The sequence below is a fragment of the Liolophura sinensis genome, chromosome 9 (assembly GCF_032854445.1).
Source record: "Liolophura sinensis isolate JHLJ2023 chromosome 9, CUHK_Ljap_v2, whole genome shotgun sequence".
Lineage (NCBI taxonomy): Eukaryota > Metazoa > Mollusca > Polyplacophora > Chitonida > Chitonidae > Liolophura > Liolophura sinensis.
The window spans coordinates 11,196,896-11,219,921 of NC_088303.1; the positions used below are offsets into that span (position 1 = coordinate 11,196,896).

The following is a 23,026-nucleotide window of genomic DNA, read 5'->3' on the forward strand; positions in this document are numbered from 1 at the left end:
GAATTAAGTCTTGAAGAGGATATTTTAATTCCACCTTAATATAGTCAACATGACATCGAAAACTGTTACATGATGGCTCTAGAGAACATTTTAACAGAGGAAAGTTTGTTAAAAGTTGATTAGGAATAAGTGTAGCTATGAATGATGACGTTGGGCGTGGTAGATGTTTGTTTAACTTTTGTGTGTAACTATTTTAACAATTTGCTTGCACTTGACTTGAGATACAAATTACAAACAACACTTCAGATGCATAGACATTATCTCTTTGAAACTGCGGGAGTAGCCAATAAGTTATACGACAAAGATCATTTACCATTTGTCCATTGGTACAGCTCTAGGGATTTTCAGATCTGTGAATCTACCCGGTTTAACCAGAGACACGCTAAAGCTACAGAAACCGTTATTCTCACAGCCAATGATGGTTCCTTCACGACCGTTAACACTGAGCTGGTCAAACTGGTCAAGGTATAGGACGGCGGAGTTGGAGGCCGTGACACAATCACCTTCTGCCTTGGCCGAGTTGACGACTTCTCCGTTCTGGGTCAGATCCACATGGGCCTCCTTGGTGCTGCCTTTTTTGCTTTGTACGTGATAGTTGATGGAATAGATCCCTGGGACAGGAGCAGTGAAGACGCCGTATTCTGTGTTGTACCCGCCATTGATGTTTGTGATGATGTTGTCAAAGTCAACAGGTGCGGGTTTATAGAAGTACTGGTCAGTGATTCTGACCACAGATGTGGCCACGGCGTCCTGAGGGTTGACGTATACTTCCGGCTGAGGCAGTTTCCGGGGAAATCGGTCAGAAGGTCTACCTGGTTGGGCACCTCCGACTCCGCCGGCACCTACTCCCATTCCATTACCTCCAGCACCTCCAATGCCTCCGGGCCCACCGGCACCTCCAATGCCTCCGGGCACTCCAGCTCCTCCGAATCTTCCAATGCCTCCGGGCCCTCCAGCACCTCCAATGCCTCCGGACCGTCCAGCACCTCGGACTCTTCCAGCACTTCCGAGTCCTGCACCACTGTCACGTGCACCATCCTGATTAGCTCTTGCAGGACCCTGGCGCCCTCCTCTACCAAAGGGACCTTCAAACGGGAAACCTGATTAGGAAAGAGATATAGTGTGAAAGAAACACTGAGAAATGAGACGCATAAAAATTAACATATTGGTGCATAATTATGTACATGAGCGGCCATCAGAGACCAATCAAGTCATTTACCTGGCAGCTTCTTACCTACAGTATGTACTCGGTCGCTATATATTCTAAACGAGAGGACTGTTCCCTCTGGGGCAAGGTAACATATGCGGAACTCAAATAGCTGAATTGAAGATTTCCTTCAAACCTGAATATGTTTCAGACCTGATTTGCTTGGTGATAAAATAGTTAAATAAGTTAAAATATCCTAATAAAACGATGGGTCTGTTTTTGGAAGATCTGAAGAAGGTTTGCTAGCCTAACTTTAATTACCCCAAACCCTGAAGTATATACATTGGTAATAAATGTTATCACCTCACTTTAGTGGAGCAGTTATAACAAACTGTGGCTATTTCAGGTCATAAAGGTATTATATAGACTAAACATGGTCAAGGGTTTCTGTTGTATATTTCTGTTCTTTCATTTTCATTTAGCAGCAAATTCTTACCCCTTGGGTGCGATTAATTCCCACGTAAAGTATCTGTCAAACGGTAAATATTTTAGACTTAAATCTAATTATTACAGAACATAAATGTTTTAAACTGAGGGAATGTCCATGTATCTTAGGTAATTTACATAAATGGTCTATCTTACGATCTGTTATCTAAAGGCGGAGTATATCCATACGTCTGACCCTTATTAAAGAGCGTCAGTCTTAGAGCATGCAAACAGGACTGGTTGGAGCTGTGTTTAGTATATGTGACTTGGTAGGGTTTGATGTTATGCTGTCTTCCACATAGTGCTTCAGTGGGGGCAGCCCATTGACACCATGGACTCACGCCACCACAAGAAGACGCCTTATATGTATACACACGTAATGACTCTTCATCGTCAAATGATAATAGCAATAAAGTATTGCTAAATATGACGTGAAACCCCAAGAATGCATATACATACCCCCTTTTAACCAACTATTTAATTATTGTCTTTGTAATGAAATAATTATCATTTTATAACATTCTCCACGGCATGATATGCCTGACAGGTATATCTTACCTGGACCATGGTTGTAGTAAGGTGGAGACCAACCACCGAATGCAGGAATGACGAACATACAGACGGCCACCGTGACAAGAGTCAGAGACGCCATGTTTGTAGGTTGATCTGAGGACTCACAAGTAATTCTTCTCCAAAAATCTTCTGTAAAACTGTCCCAGAAGCGTTGCGTTGTCTCCGGTACACCTAATCACTTATATACACGCTGAGTAGGGTGGGGACCAAATAAGTTACCTTGAGGAATGTTTTATTTGCAATATACGCTTTGATGTTATTGAAAAGAAATAAGAAAAGAAGCAAGGTTTACTGTTATCTAATATGCAATTTCAAATCAATGGTTATGGGATCGAGCTTATTTTTAACTTTAGGCTTAAATGATACTATACTGATTATACCTAAAAACAGGAGATTACACGTCTTCTGGTTTCATCATTATACCGAATGTTTGCTTTTTGATGCTCTTTATAAATAATAATTTCGGGACGTATGAGATGACTGTTTGTTTAACCTTCGCATTTTCATATGAGATTTAATGATAATTTTTTATTTGATGATTGTTTGCCGCTGTCAGTGTAATTAACATGCATGCTGCTCTTAGCGTATATTACGACAAAATCAGATTTATCAGTGTTGAGTTTTCAAAAAGGTTGACTATATCTACACTGATATTGAGCCTAGTCATCGACTCTGTGCTGTTTTAGGATGTAATCTGTGTTATAACTGTGGGTTGTAAGCCAAAAGAAATAAAACGACTGAGGAAGTATACTGTGTGATACGACAATGACGGGTAAGTGTTGACGAAAAAAAACATCGCCTTAACCAACTTTTTGTGAAATTAGACAGCTCGAGATCTCAAAAGTTTTTTAAGCAAAGGTAAAAAGAAACATGCTGTGATTTTATAGACTGTGGTAAGAAATCGTTGTTGGAAAATACAAAAAGGTTTCCCTGTAATAGATGTTGAGCAATGTGGAGATTAATGCCAGCATCTGTAAAGTATAATGGTGTATAATATATGAATTTAGCAGCTCATCAACTGAACTGCTGTATTATATTGTATCAGTATCAGTATGTTCAGTGTGAAAAAACTAGCTTCCTTTTGGATACGTTTCAATAATCAGAACTAAATTTTCAAATTAAATTAAATGAGACGAACGTTAACTTTATAAAATTGGGTAATACCATATATAAACAGTGTACATTTATTCCGATGCGTACCAATTGTGCTCTCATAATTCATTCAGTAGTGTAGGAAAAACAGCTAAAGGGAGAGAAGCGTAAAAAAGGATAAGGGAAACATGATGTGGTGTTAACTTTATAAAATTGGGTGATACTGTATATAAACAGTGTGCATTTATTCCGATAAGTACCAATTGTGCTCTCCTTTTGGTGGTCTGATAATTCATTCAGTAGTGTAGGAAAAACAACTTAAGGGAGAGAAGCATGAAAAAGGATAAGGGAAACCTGATGTGGTGTTAACTTTATAAAATTGGGTGATACTATATATAAACAGTGTACATTTATTCCGATGAGTACCAATTGTGCTCTCCTTTTGGTGGTCTCATAATTCATTCAGTAGAGTAGGAAAAGCAACTTAAGGGAGAGAAGCGTGAAAAGGGATTAGGGAAACCTGATGTGGTGTTAACTTTATAAAATTGGGTGATATCATAGATAAACAGTGTACATTTATTCCGATGAGTACCAGTTGTGCTCTCCTTTTGGTGGTCTCATAATTCATTCAGTAGTGTAGGAAAAACAACTTAAGGGAGAGAAGCGTGAAAAGGGATAATTGAAACCTGATGTGGTGTTAACTTTATAAAATTGGGTGATACCATAGATAAACAGTGTACATTTATTCCGATGAGTACCAATTGTGCTCTCCTTTTGGTGATCTCATAATTCATTCAGTAGTGTAGGAAAAACAGCTTAAGGGAGAGAAGCGTAAAAAAGGATAAGGGAAACCTGATGTGGTGTTAACTTTATAAAATTGGGTGATACCATATATAAACAGTGTATATTTATTCCGATGAGTACCAATTGTGCTCTCCTTTTGGTGGTCTGATAATTCATTCAGTAGTGTAGGAAAAACAACTTAAGGGAGAGAAGCGTAAAAAATTATCAGAGAAACCTGATGTGGTGTTAACTTTATAAAATTGGGTGATATCATATATAAACAGTGTACATTTATTCCGATGAGAACCAACTGTGCTCTCCTTTTGGTGATCTCATAATTCATTCAGAAGTGTAGGAAAAACAACTTAAGAGAGAGACACGTAAAAAAAAATAAGGGAAACCTGATGAGGTGTTAACTTTATAAAATTGGGTGATACTATATATAAACAGTGTACATTTATTCCAATGAGTATCAGTTGTGCTCTCCTTTTGGTGGTCTCATAATTCATTCAGTAGTGTAGGAAAAACAACTTAAGGGAGAGAAGCGTAAGAAAGGATAAGGGAAACCTGATGTGGTGTTAACTTTATAAAATTGGGTGATATCATATATAAACAGTGTACATTTATTCCGATGAGTACCAGTTGTGCTCTCCTTTTAGTGGTTTCATTATTCATTCAGTAGTGTAGGAAAAACAACTTAAGGGAGAAAAGCGTAAGAAAGGATAAGGGAAACCTGATGTGGTGTTAACTTTATGTGCGTTCCTCTCATTTAATTTAATTTTTGAAAATTTAGTCCTAAATTGTTAAAAAGTGTTAAGACGTGAGCTCGTTTTTTTCGTACTAAACATTGACTGACAGAATGTAATATAGCAGTTCAGGTTATGAGTCAGATATTAAAGATCACTATACTTTACAGATGCTGGCATTGATCTCCACATTGCTCAACATTTATCACAGGAAAGCCTTGTTTGTATTTTGAGACACCAATTTCTTACCACAATTTATATAAGGAGGGCATCTTTCTTTCTACCTTTCGTTAACAAACCTTTGATATTATGAACTGTCTGATTTTATAAAGAGTGTGTTAGGTCATATACTTTTAAAGGCTCGTAATTGTACGGGGTTCAGTAAAAATAATGAAGTTAATGCCTTACCAAGTAAATATAAAAGGGTTTCACTACGATCCCGGCATGTTGGTCGAAAGCTAATGAAACCGTTTACTTTTGCGTGGTGATGCCTTGACTTCATTATTATAAGTTAATAAGGTTATTTTCCTTTCATCAGCACTTCTTTGTCTTTAAAGGTCCGTCTTTATCGTATCACACAGTAAACTCCCTCGGTCGTTTTATTTGTTTTGGCTCACCACCCACAATTATGACACAGATTACATCCTAAAACAGTTCATAGTCGATGACTTGGCCCTAACATCAGTGACAGAAGACTGGTTAGGTTTAGATGTAAACCTTTTTGAAAACTCAACATCAAATCATCTGATTTTATGGTAATAGGCGCTAAGAGCAGCATGTATCCTAGTTACACTGACAGGGACAAACACTCAACAAATAAGAAATTATCATTTAATCTCATATGGAAATACGAAGGTTGCACAAAGAAATCATCTCATACGTCCCGAAATTCTTCTTTATGAAGACAATCAAAAAGCAAACATTCGATATAAGAGTGAAAACAGAAGACGTGTAATCTCCTGTTTTCAGGTATAATCAATATAGTAGCATACGGATAAAATGAAAAGATAAGATTGAAGCAATAATGTAACCATTATTTAAAAACTGCATATTATATAACACTAAACCTTGTTTCTTTTCTCATTTCTTTTCATTAATAACGAAGCCCATATTGCAAATAAAACATTCCTCAAGGTAACTTATGTGGTTCCCACCCTACTCAGCGTGTATATAAGTGATCAGGTGTACCGGAGACAACACAGCGCTTGAGGAGCAGCTTTACACCAGACTTTTCGGAGACAGAACTACTTGGGAGTCCTCAGATCAACCTACAAACATGGCGTCTCTGACTCTTGTCACGGTGGCCGTCTGTATGTTCGTCATTCCTGCATTCGGTGGTTGGTCTCCACCTTACTACAACCATGGTCCAGGTAAGGTTTACCTGTCAGGCATATCATGCCGTGGAGAATGTTATACAATGATTATTATTTCATTACAAAGACAATAACTAAATAGTTGTTTAAAAGGGGGTATGTTTATTTATGCTTTGGGTTTTACGTCGTATTTAGCAATACTTTATTGCTATTATCATTTGACGATGAACAGCCATTACGTGTGTATATATATACTGCGTCTTCTTGTGGTAGCATGGTGTCAATGGGCTGCCCCCACTGAAGCACCATGCGGAAGACAGCATAACATCAAACCCCACCAAGTCACATTATATTAATCACCGGGCGAACCAGTCCTGCTTGCATGCCCTGAGACCAACGCTCTTTTATCAAAGAAGCGGTCAGACGGATGGATGTGGTTCACCTTTAGATAACGGACCGTAAGATAGAACGTATATGTAAAATTATCTAAGATACAAATTCATTCCCTATGCTTTAAAACATTTTGTGCTTTGTAATAATTAGACTCAGGTCACAGCTATTTACTGTTTGACATATACTTTACGTGAAAATTAATTTGCTGCTATGTTAAAATGAAAGCACAGAAGTATACAACAGAAATTTATGACCATGTTTAAGCTATATAATACCTTTATGACCTAAAATAGCCGCCGTTTGTTATAACTGCTTCACTGAAGTGAGGTGATAACATTTGTCACCATGGTATAGCCCCGGGGCTTTGAATAGTTAGTGTTAGTCTAGCGAACCTTCCTCAGGTCTTCAAAATACGGACACATCGTTTTATTTAGTTATTTTAACTTAAGTTATTTCATAACCAATCAAATCAGTTCTGAAACATATTCAGATCTGAAGGAAATCTTCGATACAGGTGTTCTGCTTGTGTTATCTTCTTCCTGGGGGAACAGTCGTTCCGTTTAGAATATGCAGCGGACTGAGTATACACTGTAGGTAACAAGCGGCCAGGTCACTGACTTGATTGGTCTCTGATGGCCGCTCATGTACATAATTCAGCACTACTATGTTCATTTTTATGCGTCTAATTTCTCAGTGTTTGTTTCTCACTATATCTGCTTACCAATCAGCTTACCCGCTTGAAAGTCCCTTTGGTAGAGGAGGGCGCCAGGGTCCTGCAAGAGCTAATCAGGATGGTGCACGTGATAGTGGTGCAGGACTCGGAGGTGCTGGTGGACTCGGAGGGCTTGGAAGACTCGGAGGAGCTGGGGGGCCGGAGGAATTGGAAGTGCTGGAGGGCGCGGAGGCGCTGGAGGTGATAGAGTGGGTGTTGGTGCTGGCGGTGTCGGAGGTGCCCAACCAGGTAGACCTTTTGACCGAATTCCCCCGAAACTGCCTCAGCCGGAAGTATTCGTCAACCCTCAGGACGCCGTGGCCACATCTGTGGTCAGAACCACTGACCAGTACTTCTATAAACCCGCACCTGTTGACTTTGACAACATCATCACAAACATCAATGGCGGGTATAACACAGAATATGGTGTCTTCACTGCTCCTGTGCCAGGAATCTATTCCATCAACTATCACGTACAAAGCAAGAAAGGCAGCACCAAAGAGGCCCATGTGGATCTGATCCAGAACGGAGAAGTCGTCAACTCGGCCAAGGCAGAAGGTGATTGTGTCACGGCCTCCAACTCCGCCGTCCTCTACCTTGACCAGTTTGACCAGCTCAGTGTTAACGGTCGTGAAGGAACCATCATTGGCTGTGAGAATAACGGTTTCTGTAGCTTTAGCGTGTCTCTGGTTAAACCGGGTAGATTCACAGATCTGAAAATCCCCAGAGCTGTACCAATCGACAAATGGTAAATGATCTTTGTCGTATAACTTATTGCTTACCCCCGTTCTTTCAAAGAATAGTAGATAATGTCTACGCATTTGAAGTGTTGTTTGTAATTTGTATTTTCCGTAAAGTGCATGCAAATTGTGAAGGTAGTTACACACAACGCGCTACCACGCCCAACGCTATGATTCATAGGTACACTTATTCCTTATTAACTTTCAATCAACTCTCTGCTGTTAAAATGTTCTCTACAATCGTCTTATAACAGTTTTCGATGTCATGTTGACTTTATTATAGTGAAATTACAATATCCTTTTCAAGATTAAATTCGTTCTCCGTGTTTTGTTTACTGCATGCAGGTGATGATTTATTGATTATTTTGTTAGGTGCGTTACGTTTGTCATTTCACGGTAAAAGCAACATGTATGATTGATTTAAACAATGCTTTTTAAACAGACCTATATGAGGTATAACATGTTTGAAACTTGAAACCACATCTCTCAAGGAAACAATACTTTTAATTATTTTTCCTGATTTTGTTATTGTTTAATGAAGACTAGCCTACCTATCCTACGACCGCGCTCAATTTTATGCATGAAGTGAAACGAAGTTCCCGGTGTAAACGACCGCCGTTTGGCAAGTTACGGACGAACATTCCCTCATGTGACGTTCAGATATGGAGAACGCATTGGTGGTAAACAAGTGGTCTTCAACGAACGTTTTGACGGCGCAAAACAGCAATACAAGAAACGACCACCGTGTACTGTCAAAAAAAAATCAGAAAGAGTAAGCGATAATTTAAACAGGTTTCCTGTGGTATTTCTTTAGGATTGGAAGCTAATAACGCGGCATTTTTGATGTGAATAATTAGAGTGAATCATGAAGATCTCCTAAAACCTTGTGAAGTTGAATCCGACATTCGTATTTTAGTCTGCGCCCATTAATTGTAAAATTTACCAGTCCTCATCCGCTGATTATAAAATATACCAGTCCTCATCCGTTAATGGTGAAATATACCAGTCCTCACCTTCTAATGGTGAAATATACCAGACCTCATCCGCTAATGATAAAATATACCAATCCTCACTCCCTAATAGTAAAATATACCAGTCCAAAAAAGCTAATGGTGAAATATACCAGTCTTCACCTGCTCATGGCAAAATATACTAGTTCTCACCCGTTATTGATAAAATATACCACCCCTCACCCTCTAATGGTAAAATGTACCAGTCCTCAGTGGGTAATGGTTAAAACTAAGTCAGTTGTCAAGAACTATAAAGGACATTTGTATATATTTACAAGTTGTCAGCAGTATATTTCTCTGCAGAATGTGAATCGTTGGCAACCTAACATCTGGTCAATGACACGATATTAACATAACACAGCTGTTCAAGTGCCATGGTGGGAGGAAGTTAAGGAAGACGTAACTGTGTACTATCTTGTAGGTTTGTCTAAAACATCCATATAACATACACGCTCTACACACATTATTCCTCTTAAAATATTGAGTAAAGTGATCACACAAGTAACGTACAGTTCTACACTTTCTGTTTCAACATATGAGAGTCTCCAACATGCGTAATTCCTACTGATTCCTACTGAACACATCACATACATGTGGGCACTACAGTTGTGACTGCTCATTGTCAAACTTTAGCTTCAATCCCTGGAAACTGCTTATGACTAACAACCTTAATATTGTAAATAATGATGATTAATATTATATTTCTGGGAAGAATTATTACTATCAGGTTCTTGTAGAGGAGCCTAATATAACTACAACAATCGCCCCAACATCAACGTATTCTATAACAACCCATACTCTGGAGAAAACACCAGCCCTTTCTCAACCAGAAGGTATATCCGTACATATGCCACAACTCTACAAAGATTCAAAACAGCATAAATCCCCAGACAAAGCTCGATCTATGGCGAGGTCTGGAAGCTGTACCGCCACACTTGTAGTTATTCTCTTAACTAAGTATATTCAGAAAAAGTGCTTTTGTATAACTGCGAAAACTTTCTTAAAACTTGCACAGCTCTCACTGAAGAACTAGACACTCAAATACATATACGGCATCAGCCTATGTCTACTTGGGATTTTTCGAACTCTCTATAATACTATTTCTTACACAGATTTAACTGGTAGAGATTTATCACTAATTGTATCGGCGTTTAATAAAACCGGTCACCGGTACATCACTTCGAAGGCAGCAAAGCCCTCTTCAGTTCCACTACATACAAGGGTCACCATTTATGGGATGTTTCCTTGTTCGTCGAGTTGCATGAATTTCTCTATAATAACATCTGTGTGAAATTAGGTGAAATCATATATCACCAGTGTATATTTATTCCGATGAGTACCAGTTGTGCTCTCCTTTTGGGTGATCTCATACATTTAATATGGTTCTATATTTGTAAGACCAAAAGACCAAAATTTCCTTTGTTAAGAGAATACCCTAGATCAATCACCAACTGTTAAGTTTACATTCATGGAGCAATCTCCAGTAAAGTGGACATTTATAGATCAGACACAGTTGTTAAGTAGACACTCAAATACCAATTACTCTCATACACCGATCACTCGCTGTGAAGTGGGAACTCGTACATTAATCACCAGCTGCGAAGTGGGTATTCGTACATCTATCACAAGCTGTTGAAAGGACACTCGTACATCATCCATCAGCTGTAAAATAGACATTTATAAATCAGTCACCATCTGAAAAAATCACAGTAAATTTCCTCGGTCATTTTATTTGTTTTGGCTCACCACCCACAATTATGACACAGATTACATCATAAAACGTGTCATAGTCGATGACTTGGCCCTAACATCAGTAACAAAAGACTGTTTAGGTTTAGATGTAGTCAGCCTTTTTAAAAACTGAACACCAAATCATCTGATTTCGTGCTAAAAGACGCTGGGAGCAGTATGCATGTTAATTACACTGACAGGAACACTCATCAAATAAGAAATTATCATTAAATCTGATATAAAACTATGAAGGTTGAACAAAAAAAACCATCTCATATGTTTCGAAATTCTTCTCTATGAAGAGCATCAAAGAGCAAACACTCGTTATAAGAATGAAAACAGAAGACGTGTAATCTCCTGTTTTCAGGTATAATCAATATAGTAGCATTCGACTTGGGCTAAAATGAAAAATAAGATCGATCCTATAACGTAACCATTGAATTGAAACTGCATATTATATAACACTAAACCGTGTTTCTTTCCTCATTTCTTTTCACTAATAACGAAGCCCATATTGCAAATAAAATATTCCTCAAGGTAAATTATGTAGTCCCCACCCTACTCAGCGTGAATATAAGTGACCAGGTGTACCGGAGACAACACAATGCTTCTGGAACAGTTTTACACAACTCTTTTTGAAAAAGAAGGACTTGTGGGTCCTCAGATCAACCTACAAACATGGCGTCTCTGACTCTTGTCACGGTGGCCGTCTGTATGTTCGTCATTCCTGCATTCGGTGGTTGGTCTCCATATTACTACAAGCGTAGTCCACACGGCTCAGGTAAGGTTTATCTGTCTGGCATATCATGCCGTGGAGAATGTTATACAATGATAATTATTCCATTACAAAGATAATAACTGAATAACTGGTTAAAATTGGGGTATGTATATGTATGCTTGGAGTTTTAAGTCGTACCTAGCAATACTTTATTGTTATTATCATTTAACGATGAAGAGTTCTTACGTGTGTGTACATATACCGCGTCTTCTTGTGGTAGCGTGATTCCCTGTCGTCAATGGGCCGGAAAGAACGCCAGAATGATAGCGACCTCATTCGTGAGAGGCTCCAGGCGATAGCGCGCTAACCGACTGAGCGATTTATTGATTTAGAATTACTTATTGTTTGGTCAGATTCAAACGGGTCGCGTCATCCCAAAGACTTTAAAAAGGGTACTTGGCGCTCAGCACTGAGAGTTTAGAGCAAGGAAAAAGCACTGTTGCCCGGGTGTCAGTGCAATGAAAATTTAAAGAACATAATAATACTTGAGCTGAAGAAATTGTGCTCATTTATAGATGAACTACATTTTGTCAGCGCAGGTACTTTAGTTGTATCAAGTTGGTCTGCTGATTAATGAAAAACCGTTTGCATGTTGATCACTTAGCACGCAAAAGGCATATGATAAATAGATTATAATAAAAGTGCGTGTTCCACTATTTTGTATCGACTCTCCTTTCCTGGTGTCGGCCTGTCGCATCAGCCTCCGTCTTCGAAGTTGGTCGCCCGAAGACAACTCTGGCTGCATTCGAGATCACACGCTTTTCTACGTAATCCTACGGTACCGAGACAAGGCTCTTGTATAGATGGGCGCCATCAGGTGAGTGACTTTCCCCCAAATTTGGAGATAATTGTTGACAAAGGAGTATCATATATTTAATAAGTATTTTCAAATTCCTTGAGTCTAAATGGTATAAAAATTAAGCAACTGCCTGTACATGAATTAATCGAAAACATCTAAAACAAAAATGAAACATTTACTCACGTATGAACTTATGAATATTATACCGAAGGGTCCTGCATATATGCCGTGCACATATCTCACCTTAAAGCACTTGTTAAATCCTGTGTATTGTGTGACTATTTTTACCAATGCCACAAGTTATTATTGCAAAAATTAGCGTGTCAAGATTATTCCACCAAACACCTCCACTGTCATTTTTTTTGGGGCATAATTCTCGTGTATGGAAATATGGACACAGTGTTCAGTATCTCTGACGCTTTGGTTCATCATGGTGTCTAATTCCGCTTAACCTGAGGATACGGGCTGTGTCTCCATCGTGTTGATTTAGATCGCCACAATGGATATATAAACAGTTCCAATCAAAGCGCAACTGGGGTCCATGTATTATTATCGATAACTTATATACTAGCAAGGTACACGGTTTCAATACTGATTTCACTCGTTCGCCTAGAACATGCCTTGCGCCTTACGGGCATCATTGAAAACTGCTGCCTGCTTCTCTTTAATTCCGTCCTATTTTCGTATTTTATATACATTTTTAGTTCTTTGTTCTGGGAATTGCAGTTATTGACTTGGAACGTCAAACTTGGTTGTCGGCTGGTATACGAATGTCTGTTTCGACTCATGCATTCGATGGGCGAACCTCGATATCCCCCCTACTGAGAAATACAGAGGTTTTGCATTTTAAGTCATTGTCTCAAAGCAAACATTTTTATAGTAATTAAAATGTATGACCAAAATGATGTTGAGTGACCTAAGACTTGACAGAAACATACAAGTGATTATTCCTGTCGTCAGCTGTTAAACTGACATTCGTCTCCCAATCATCAACTGTTTTACGAATTCTTATACTAACAATTAGTTTTCCAGTGGACATTTGCGTAGCGATTGTTTAAGCATTTAACACCGCCGTAGCAGTGTTTGTTGTGTTAACTGATACCGCTGAACCTTGTTTTATACCAAGTATGAAACATTTTGACCGCCGAGGATTTGACGAGGTAGGTAACAATGTTCAACGGTATCGGGTTAGACAACTAAAACAAAAACGAAGGTGTTAAAGTCTATTCTACCTCCAAAAGGAAGAGAATGTGGTAAAAAAAGGATATTTAATGTTGATGATATTTCATGATTTTTCATTTTTACACGATGTTGTTGGAAAGGTCATCGCTGTTTAATGTGTATGTTTGCACACATGTGTATGTTTGGTCGTGTGTTTCTTCCGGGCATAATGTTGACGGTCGTCGTATAAGTGAAATGCTCTTGAAAACGGCGTAAAGACCAATCAAATAAATAAATAAATCATAACTCTACAGTATGTAATGCGAAAAAGACATTCCCGTGTGGCTGGAGCCGGCTACAATTTTTCGATTTTATGACCTGTACATCGCTTCAGTGCATGTTTGGAGCTTTATAAGCCGCATACTTGCCATATAACACGAACGGACGAGCAAAACATAACTGAAGAAAGTAGTAGCCTTATTAGTGTGCCAGAAGCTGTCCATCACAGCTATAGTCAGTTTCACCACTAGAGCTCCACAGTTTCTTGCTCTGGGGCAGATTTTCCACTTTACCATACCAGATCCTTTCTGTTTACAGATGTTCAAGGCAAACTTTTCTGCTCGTATGACATTGGTTTGTATAAGACGGGGAATCCCACAAACATAAGTCTTTTCTATGATGTTCAATTAATAATATATTGTGAATATCTTAATGGCCCGTGTCGAACAAACGTGAAATGTGAGATGATTCTCACAATGTTTAGAGACAACAGCAAAGGCGTGAATTTTAGGTACAAGCCAACAATTTGGAGAGAAGAAAGTAAGGATCAGTATTTCCGGCAATTATTTTAATTAAGGCGGCATGTATATGTATGCTTGGGGTTTTACGTCGTACCTAATAGTACTTTATTGTTATTGTCATTTGACGATAAAGAGCTCTTACGTGTGTGTACTTCTCACGGTAGTGCTAGTCCATGACATCATATTGCTGCCCCACTGAGGCACCATGCCGAAGACAGCATAACATAAAACCCCATCAAGTCACATTATAATAATCACCTGGCCAACCATTCCTGTTTCCTTGCTGTAACCCTTAAGTGTTGAGCGCCAAGCGAGGCCGAAGCAAATACCATTTTTTGCTATTGTCTTTGCTATGACCCCATCAGGGTTTGATCCCAGATCTCCCGACTTAAAGGCTGACGCTCTTTAATCCACGAACCGGTCAGAAGGATTGATGTGGTCCGCTTTTAGATAACGGACCGTAAGATAGAACGTACATGTAAATTACCAACGATACGGGCTCATTATGGAAGCTTTAAAACCGTTTGTGCTTTCTAATAGTGAGACTGAGGTCTAAATTATTTACCGTTTGACAGATACTTTACGTGCGAATTAATCGCACTCAGGAGGTAAGAATTTGCTGCTAAGTGAAAATGAAAGCAAAAATTGAAGTGCGGTGGTAACATTTATCACCATCACAAGCTTCAAGGGCTTCTGTTGTGTTCCTGTAATAATCTGAAGGGAAAACACCGTGTTGACTGTTAGTTCTTCACTTTATTGGGCAGTCCAGTTTGTGAGTCTTTACAAGTACATAATCAGAATATATTCCATACAATACGTTCAGAATCAAATATATAATATAGTTCAATTACAAATACATGCATCCTCGAAGTCTTTGTCAATAGATCTAATACCACAGAGGTATAATTATAGTTATCATTTTCGTGCTGGGCTACAAACTTAATAATAATAAATATTAATAAGTCTTACGCATTAAGTATGACAAAATTATACACACTTACTCCTACATCTTAATTGTTAAAAATAAGACTATATTGGTATATAAAAATACACAATTAATTCATATGTGTATACCCACTTGATACGAATATGAACATACAATAATTCTTTACTTTAACATATACTTGTAATACCTAAATGATACCACAATTTGTTCTTATGAACATGGAATCATACAATAATTCTTTACATTAATATAAATATATAATACACAATTGGTATTCACATGGACACACTCTGATAACATTTGTCCTTATATACCTGTACAATACAAAACTTCCCTCCCCCCACAGAAGTCATACATTTTAGACCAATAAAGGGCAAGCTTTTTCGATTGCAGCCGACCTAGATATTTCGAAGCTGTGTAGGTATGTGGTGTATTATTGGTGAGTGATGTAGGGATGTAAAATTGCACTGTACGTGTATTATGACATAAGCCGCTCAGCTCAGATTGGAACGTCATGACACAAATGTTTCTTTTTCCACGTCATGGCTTCTGGGTGTAAACTATCAAAGATGTAGAAACAGAAACGATGTCTATAAAGTGTGCGAAATAACACTTTCATCACTGAGGAAAATTCTGATAGTTCACCTTTATATAAATCACAAAAGCAAATCTGACAAGTAAACGAACTTAAATTCTTTTATTTGTAGACATAAGCAGTATGAAATCATATTACTCCCAGAGGCAAACGTACCGGCGGGGGTGTTGCGTGAAACACTCGATGTTGTTTAAAAGGTAATCTCTGTTTAACATGTATATTTGCACACGGCCCGCAACTAACAGTGGGATAGAAGAGTGAACCTTCTTAAGGTCTTCAAAAAACGGAGACATCGTTTCATTTAGTTATTTTAACTTAAGCTATTTTATCACCAATCAAATCAGTTCTGAAACATATTCAGATCTGAAGGAAATCTTGGATACAGCTGTTTGAGTTCTGCATGTGTTACCTTGCCCCAGACGGAACAGTCCTCTCGTTTAGAATATACAGCGACTGAGTACATACTGTAGGTAACAAGCTGCCAGGTAAATGACATACCACGATGTTTGTATCGACTCTCCTTGTCTGAGGCCGGCCTGTCTCACCAGACTCGCTCTTAGAGCTCGGTCGCCCTGAGACAAGTATAGTAGGCATTCGAGATCACACGCCTTTCTACGTGTACCCAGACAAGGCTCGTGTATAGATGGGCGCCATCAGATCTGGGGATAATTGTTGATAGAGGAGTATCAGATATTTAATAAGTATTTTCAGATTCCTTGAGTCTAAATCTCTACCAATCAGATAAAATCAAGAAACTGCCTGCATCCGAAATAATCGAAAACATCCAAAATAAAAATGAACTATTTACTCAAGTATTAACTAATGAATATTAAGTTATCCAACATTGCGGAGCCCACCAAAGACGACATGGTTTTTTTTAAATTTTGATTCATGATTGTTCCGCTTAACCCGGGTTGTGGATACCGGCTGTGTCTTCATCGTGTTGATTTAGATCGCCACAATGGATATATAAACAGTTCCAATCAAAGCGCAACTGGGGTCCATGTATTATTATCGATAACTTATATACTAGCAAGGTACACGGTTTCAATACTGATTTCACTCGTTCGCCTAGAACATGCCTTGCGCCTTTTGGGCATCATTTAAAACCGCTGGCTGCTTCCCTCTGATTCCGTCCTATTTTCATACTTTATATACATTTTTAGTTCTTTCGTAGCTTGTGTTAAACGACGTTCTGGGAATTGACCTTGCCATTATTGACTTGGAACGTCAAACTTGGTGGTCGGCTAGAACGAATGTCTGTTTCGACGAGTGGATTAGATAGGTGAACCTCGATATCTCACCTACTGAGAGATACAGAGCTTTTGCATTTTAAATCATTGTCTCAAAGCAAACATTTTTATAGTAATTAAAAATGTATAACCGAAATGATGTTGAGTCACCAAAATAAACAAGCGGTTTTTCCTGTCGTCAGCTGTTAAAATGACATTCGTCTCCCAATCATCAGCTGTTTTACGAATTCTTATGCTAATATTAGTTTTTAAGTGGACACGGGGCCTCCGTGGCTCAGTTCTTTAGCGCGCTAGCGCAGCGTAATGACCCAGGAGCCTCTCACCAATGCGGTCGATGTAAGGTCAAGTCTAGCTCATGCTAGCTTCCTCTCCGGTCGTAAGTGGGAAGGTCTGCCAGCAACCTGAGGATGGTGGTGGGTTTCCCCCGGGCACTACCCGGTTTACTCCCACCATAATGCTGGCCGCCGTCGTATAAGTGAAATATTCTTGACTACGGCGTAAAACACCAATCAAATAAATAAATACATTAAGTGGACATTTGTGTAGCGATTCTCTCTCGGGCACTCGCTGGCTCAGTCATTTGAGGTGTTGGATATCGATGTGCATCACAAATTCTTAACCTTTAAGGGCTCAAGCTTTTACTCATCGTCCGCTTGGTTTGCCTCGTAACTAGTAAAGTGGCATGGTTTCGTCCGGGCTCTGCACAGTTTCCCTAACCATATGTTTTGCAGAGGGATAATAGAACATTCATTTACTTTACTGTAGGTATATGGTAGCCTATACCTGGTTTTTTTATTACATGTACATAAGGTTTTGAAATTGGAAATTGCTCAAACATAAATGGCATAGTCCGAACTGCTTTATTTTTGTTAAGCATTTATTTTTGAGAGCTTTTCATTTATATTATAAGCATCAGGTGATGAAAACAAAGCTTTACAGAAAAAGCCAGATGTTTTTAATAAAAAGAAAAGTTTCTTCTAAACACTTTATCCCTTATCAGATCAGAGGAAAGCAAAAAAAGCAAACAAACAGATTTGACAATAAAATCCAACTCAATTCAGGCATGTATGCATGAGTCAGGCCTATCCATAGTGTAACAGTTATTACATATAGGGCAAAATTCCATCCATAAAGATTACCTATAATGTAATAATGAATCCATTATGTGTAGTAAGTGCTACCCATATAATGTCATACCCTTGACAAAGACTATCTAATGTAATAATGAATCCATTATGTGTAGTAAGTGCTACCCGTATAATGTCATACCCTTGACAAAAATAACATTTGGCATAAATTCCTGTACATTGGAATGTAAAGTAGAAACCACAAAGTACAGAAGTAGCTGAACGACTTCAGTTGAGTTTGGGATAGTTTATTTATCGTCTATTATCCAACAAACCAATGTCCAGTTAGCGAGTGGATAACGATTCAAATCCATGTAAGGTGTTGAAATGCATAATTCTTTTTCATTTATTTATTTATTTACTTATATTTATTTAGGTAAATTGGTTGATTTTATGATCAATACATCGGTATTTAAGTACATGTCTGGAGCTTTACAAGCCGCATGCTTACGTGTGTGTAAATATACTGCGTCTTCTTGTTGTAGCGTGAGTCCATGTCGTCAATGGGCTGTCCCTATTCAAGCACCATACCGAAGACAGCATAACATTAAACCCTACCTCGTCACATTATACTAACACTGGTCCAACTAGTCCTGTTTGCATGCTCTGAAGCTGACGCTCTTTAATGAACAACAACGTAAGACAGATGTCATCCGCCTTTATATAACGGACCGTCAGACAGAGGGATGTGGTCCGCGATTAGACAAGGGACCGTAAGACAGAACATATGTGTAAATTACCTAAAATACACGCACATTCCCTAAGATTTAAAACATTTATGTTTTCTAATAATTAGATTTAGGTCTAAAATATTTATCGTTGACAGAGACTTTTCGTGCGAATTAATGGCACCCACGGGGTAGGAATTTGCCGTTAAGTGAAAATGAAAGCACAGAATCCTGTGACCATATTTAGGCTATATAATGCCTTTATAACCTGGAATAACAAAAGTTAGAGACTGCTCCACTGAATTGAGGTAACAACATTTATCACTAAGGTATAGACTTCAGGGTTTGGGGTTATTAAAGCTAGCGAAACTTCTTCAGGTCTTCCAAAAACAGACACATCCTTTCATTGGATAATTTAACTTATTTAACTATTTTATCACCAGGTAAATCAGTTCTCAAACATATTCAGTTCTGAGGGAAGTCTTCCGTACAGCTGTTTGAGTTTCGCATGTGTTACGTTGCCCTAAAAGAAAACAGTCGTCTCACTTGGAATACACAGCGACTGAGTATATACTGTAGGTAAGAAGCTGCCAGGTAAATGACTTGATTGGTCTCTTATGGCCGCTCATGTACATAATTCAACACCAATATGTTAATTTTTATGCGTCTCATTTCTCAGTGTTTCTTTCACACTATGTCTCTTTCCGAATCAGGTTTCCCGTTTGAAGGTCCCTTTGGTAAAGGAGGGCGCCAGGATCCTGCAAGAGCTGACCAGGATGGTGCACGTGACGGTGGTGCAGGACTCGGAAGTGCTGGAAGAGTCAGAGGTGCTGGCGGACTCGGAGCGCTTGGAAAACTCGGAGGAGCTGGAGGGCCCGGAGGCGTTGGAGGTGCTGGAGGTGATGGAATGGGAGTAGGTGCTGGCAGAGTCGGAGGTGCCAGATCAGGTAGACCGTCTGGCCGACTTCCCTGGAAATTGCCAGCAATCTATTCCATCAACTACCACGTACTAAGAAAGAAAGGCAGCACCAAAAAAAGCTCATGTGGATCTGACCCAGATCGGAGAAGTCGTCAACTCGGCCAAGGCAGAAGGTGATTGTGTCACGGCCTCCAACTCCGCCGTCTTCTACCTTGACCACTTTGAAGAACTCAGTGTTGTCGGTCGTGAAGGAACCATCACCGGTTGTGAGAATAACGGTTTCTGTAGCTTTAGCGTGTCTCTGGTTAAACCGGGTAGATTCACGGATCTGAAAATCCCCAGAACTGTACCAATGGACAAATGGTAAATGATCTTTGTCGTATAACTTATTGCTTACTCCCGTACTTTCAAAGAATGGTAGATAATGTCTTTGCATCAGAAGTGTTGTTTGTGATTTGTATTTCCCGTCAAGTGCAAGCAAATTGTGAAAATAGTTACACACAAAATTTAAAAAAAAAGATCTACATCGCGCAATGCTATAACTTATAGCTACACTTACTTCTCATCAACTTTCAACAAACTTTTTTCGGTTAAAATGTACTCTAGAACCGTCATATAACAGTTTCTGATGTCATGTTGACTATATTAAAGTGAAATTAAAATATTCTTTTCAAGACTTAATTCGTTCTCCGTGTTTTGTTTATTGCAGGCAGATGATGATTTATTGATTATTCTGTTAGGTGCGTTACGTTTGTGATTTCACGGTAAAAGCTACAGGTATGATTGATTTATTCAATGCTTTTCAAACAGACTTATATGATGTATAACATGTCTGAAAAAGTTAAACAAACATCTACCACGCCCAACGCTATGATTCATAGCTACACTTATTTCTCATCAACTTCAACAAACTTTTGTGTGTTAAAATGTTCTCTAGAGCCGTCATGTAACAGTTTTCGATGTCATGTTGACTGTATTAATTTGAAATTAAAATATCCTTTTCAAGACTTAATTCGTTCTCCGTGTTTTGTTTACTGCATGCAGGTGATGATTTACTTATTATTCTGTTAGGTGCGTTACGTGTGTCATTTCACGGTAAAAGCTACAGGTATGATTGATTTATTTAATGTTTTTGAAACAGACTTATATGATGTATAACATGTCTGAAACTTGAAACCACATCGTTAAAGGAAACAATACTTTGTTTTAATTATTTTTCCTGGTTTTTGTTATTGTATACTAAAGACTCGTCTACCTATCCCACGACCACGCTCAATTTTATGCATGAAGTGAAACGAAATTCCTGGTGTAAACCCTTTGGCAAGTTACGGACGAACATTCCCACATGTGACATACAGATATGCACAACGTATTAGTGGTAAACAACTGGTCTTCAACGAACGTTTGACAGCGCAAACGGCAATATAAGCAAGGTCCAACGTTTATTTTCAACAAAGAATTAGAAAAATTAAACAATAATTTAAAACGGTTTGCTCTTGGAGTTTCTTTAAAGATGACAACAAATAAAGCGGCATTTTTTGGTGTGAATAATTAGAGTGAATCATGAAGATCTCCTAAAACGTCGTAAAGTTGCATCCGATATTCACATTCCAGTCTATACTCGGTAATGGTAAAATATACCAATCCTTACCAACTGATTGTAAAATATACCAGTCCTCACCCACTGATGGTAAAATATACCAGTCCTCATCCGCTAATGGTAAAGTATACCAATCCTCATCCGCTAATGGTAAAGTATACCAGTCTAAAAAGGGCATGATAACATACAGCAGTTCTCTAATGGTAAAATGTACCAGTCCTCAGTCGGTAATGGTAAAAACTAAATCAGTTGTCAAGAATTATTAAGGACATTTGTATATATACAAGTTGTCAGCAGTAAATTTCTCTGCAGAATATCACTCGTTGGCAACCTAACATCTAGTCAATAACACGGTATTAACATAACACAGTATTGTATACAATTCCTCTTAAAATATTGAGTAAAGTGATCACACAAGTAACGTCCAGTTATACACTTTCTGTTCAACATACAAGAGTCCAAATATGCATTGCAATGAATTCCTATTCATTGCATCCAAGATATATAATTGCACTTCTAATTATACATCTGGGCGATACAGTTGTGACTGTGCATCGGCAGACTTCAGCTTCAATGCCTGGAAACAACTCAAATTGGTAACCTTAATATTGTAAAATAATGATGATTGGTCCGAAGCATTTAGCGCCGAGAAACATAAATATAAGAGCTAATTAGAAAATTGTTCTTTCGGTGCTTGAAATCTTTCCCAAAAAATCTCTCTTAACTCTTACTCTCTTAACTAAGGTGTTGCAAAAGTACAGTCAGAAAAAACTACTTCTGTACAACAGCAGAAACTTTCTTAAAAACTGCAAACGTCTCATTGAAGAACTAGACAGTCAAATACATATACCGTATCGTCTTATGTCTACTTGGGATTTCTACACTCTATGTACTACAATTCCTTACACAGATTTAAATGACAGAATTCTATCAGTAATTGTATCGCCGTTTAATAAAATCGGTAACCGGTACATCACTTCGAAGGCAGCAAAGCCCTCTTCAGTTCCAATTCATCAAGGCTCACCAGCCACGTGGGATATTGTTCTTCAGCGGAATAACGTATAGCAATCATCTGTCAACAAATGGACATCTGTGAACAAAATGTCAACGATTTATTGAATACTGACCTTGATGTGTTAGAACTCAAGAGGGCCGTGTTGTCTTCGAAGTGATATAGCGGTGACCGATTTTCTTAAACGCCGATACAATTAATGATAGAATTCTGTCATTTAAATCTGTGTAAGGAATTGTAGTATGAAGAGTGGATAAATCCCGAGTAGACATATGAAGACACAGTATATGTATTTGACTGTTTAGTTCTTCAATGAGACGTTTGCAGTTTTTAAGAAAGTTTTTGCTGTTGTTATGCGCACGACTGCCGTCAGTTTCTAAATTTAGCTTGCCACTGTTTACATACGCTGAGTTCGGCGCATGCTCTCTGCCTCTGCCTTAGATTTTTTTTTTTTTTTTTGATTGGTGTTTTACGCCGTACTCAAGAATATTTCACTTATACGACGGCGACCAGCATTATGGTGGGAGGAAACCGGGCAGAGCCCGGGGGAAACCCACGACCATCCTCAGGTTGCTGGCAGACCTTCCCACTTACGGCCGGAGAGGAAGCCAGCTGGACTTGAACTCACAGCGACCGCATTGG

The 23,026-nt window shown here is 38.6% G+C and overlaps 1 protein-coding gene across 1 annotated transcript; it reads right to left on the minus strand.

Annotated features, from left to right (window-relative positions):
• Window positions 1-309: 309 nt before the first annotated feature.
• LOC135475590 (complement C1q-like protein 4) lies at window positions 310-2,285 on the minus strand. Its single transcript, XM_064755516.1, has 2 exons — window positions 2,192-2,285; window positions 310-1,100 (listed from the first exon to the last, which is right to left on the minus strand). Exons 1-2 carry the CDS (start codon window positions 2,283-2,285, stop codon window positions 310-312), a joined length of 885 nt encoding a protein of 294 aa, XP_064611586.1.
• Between the last annotated feature and the right edge of the window lie 20,741 nt (window positions 2,286-23,026).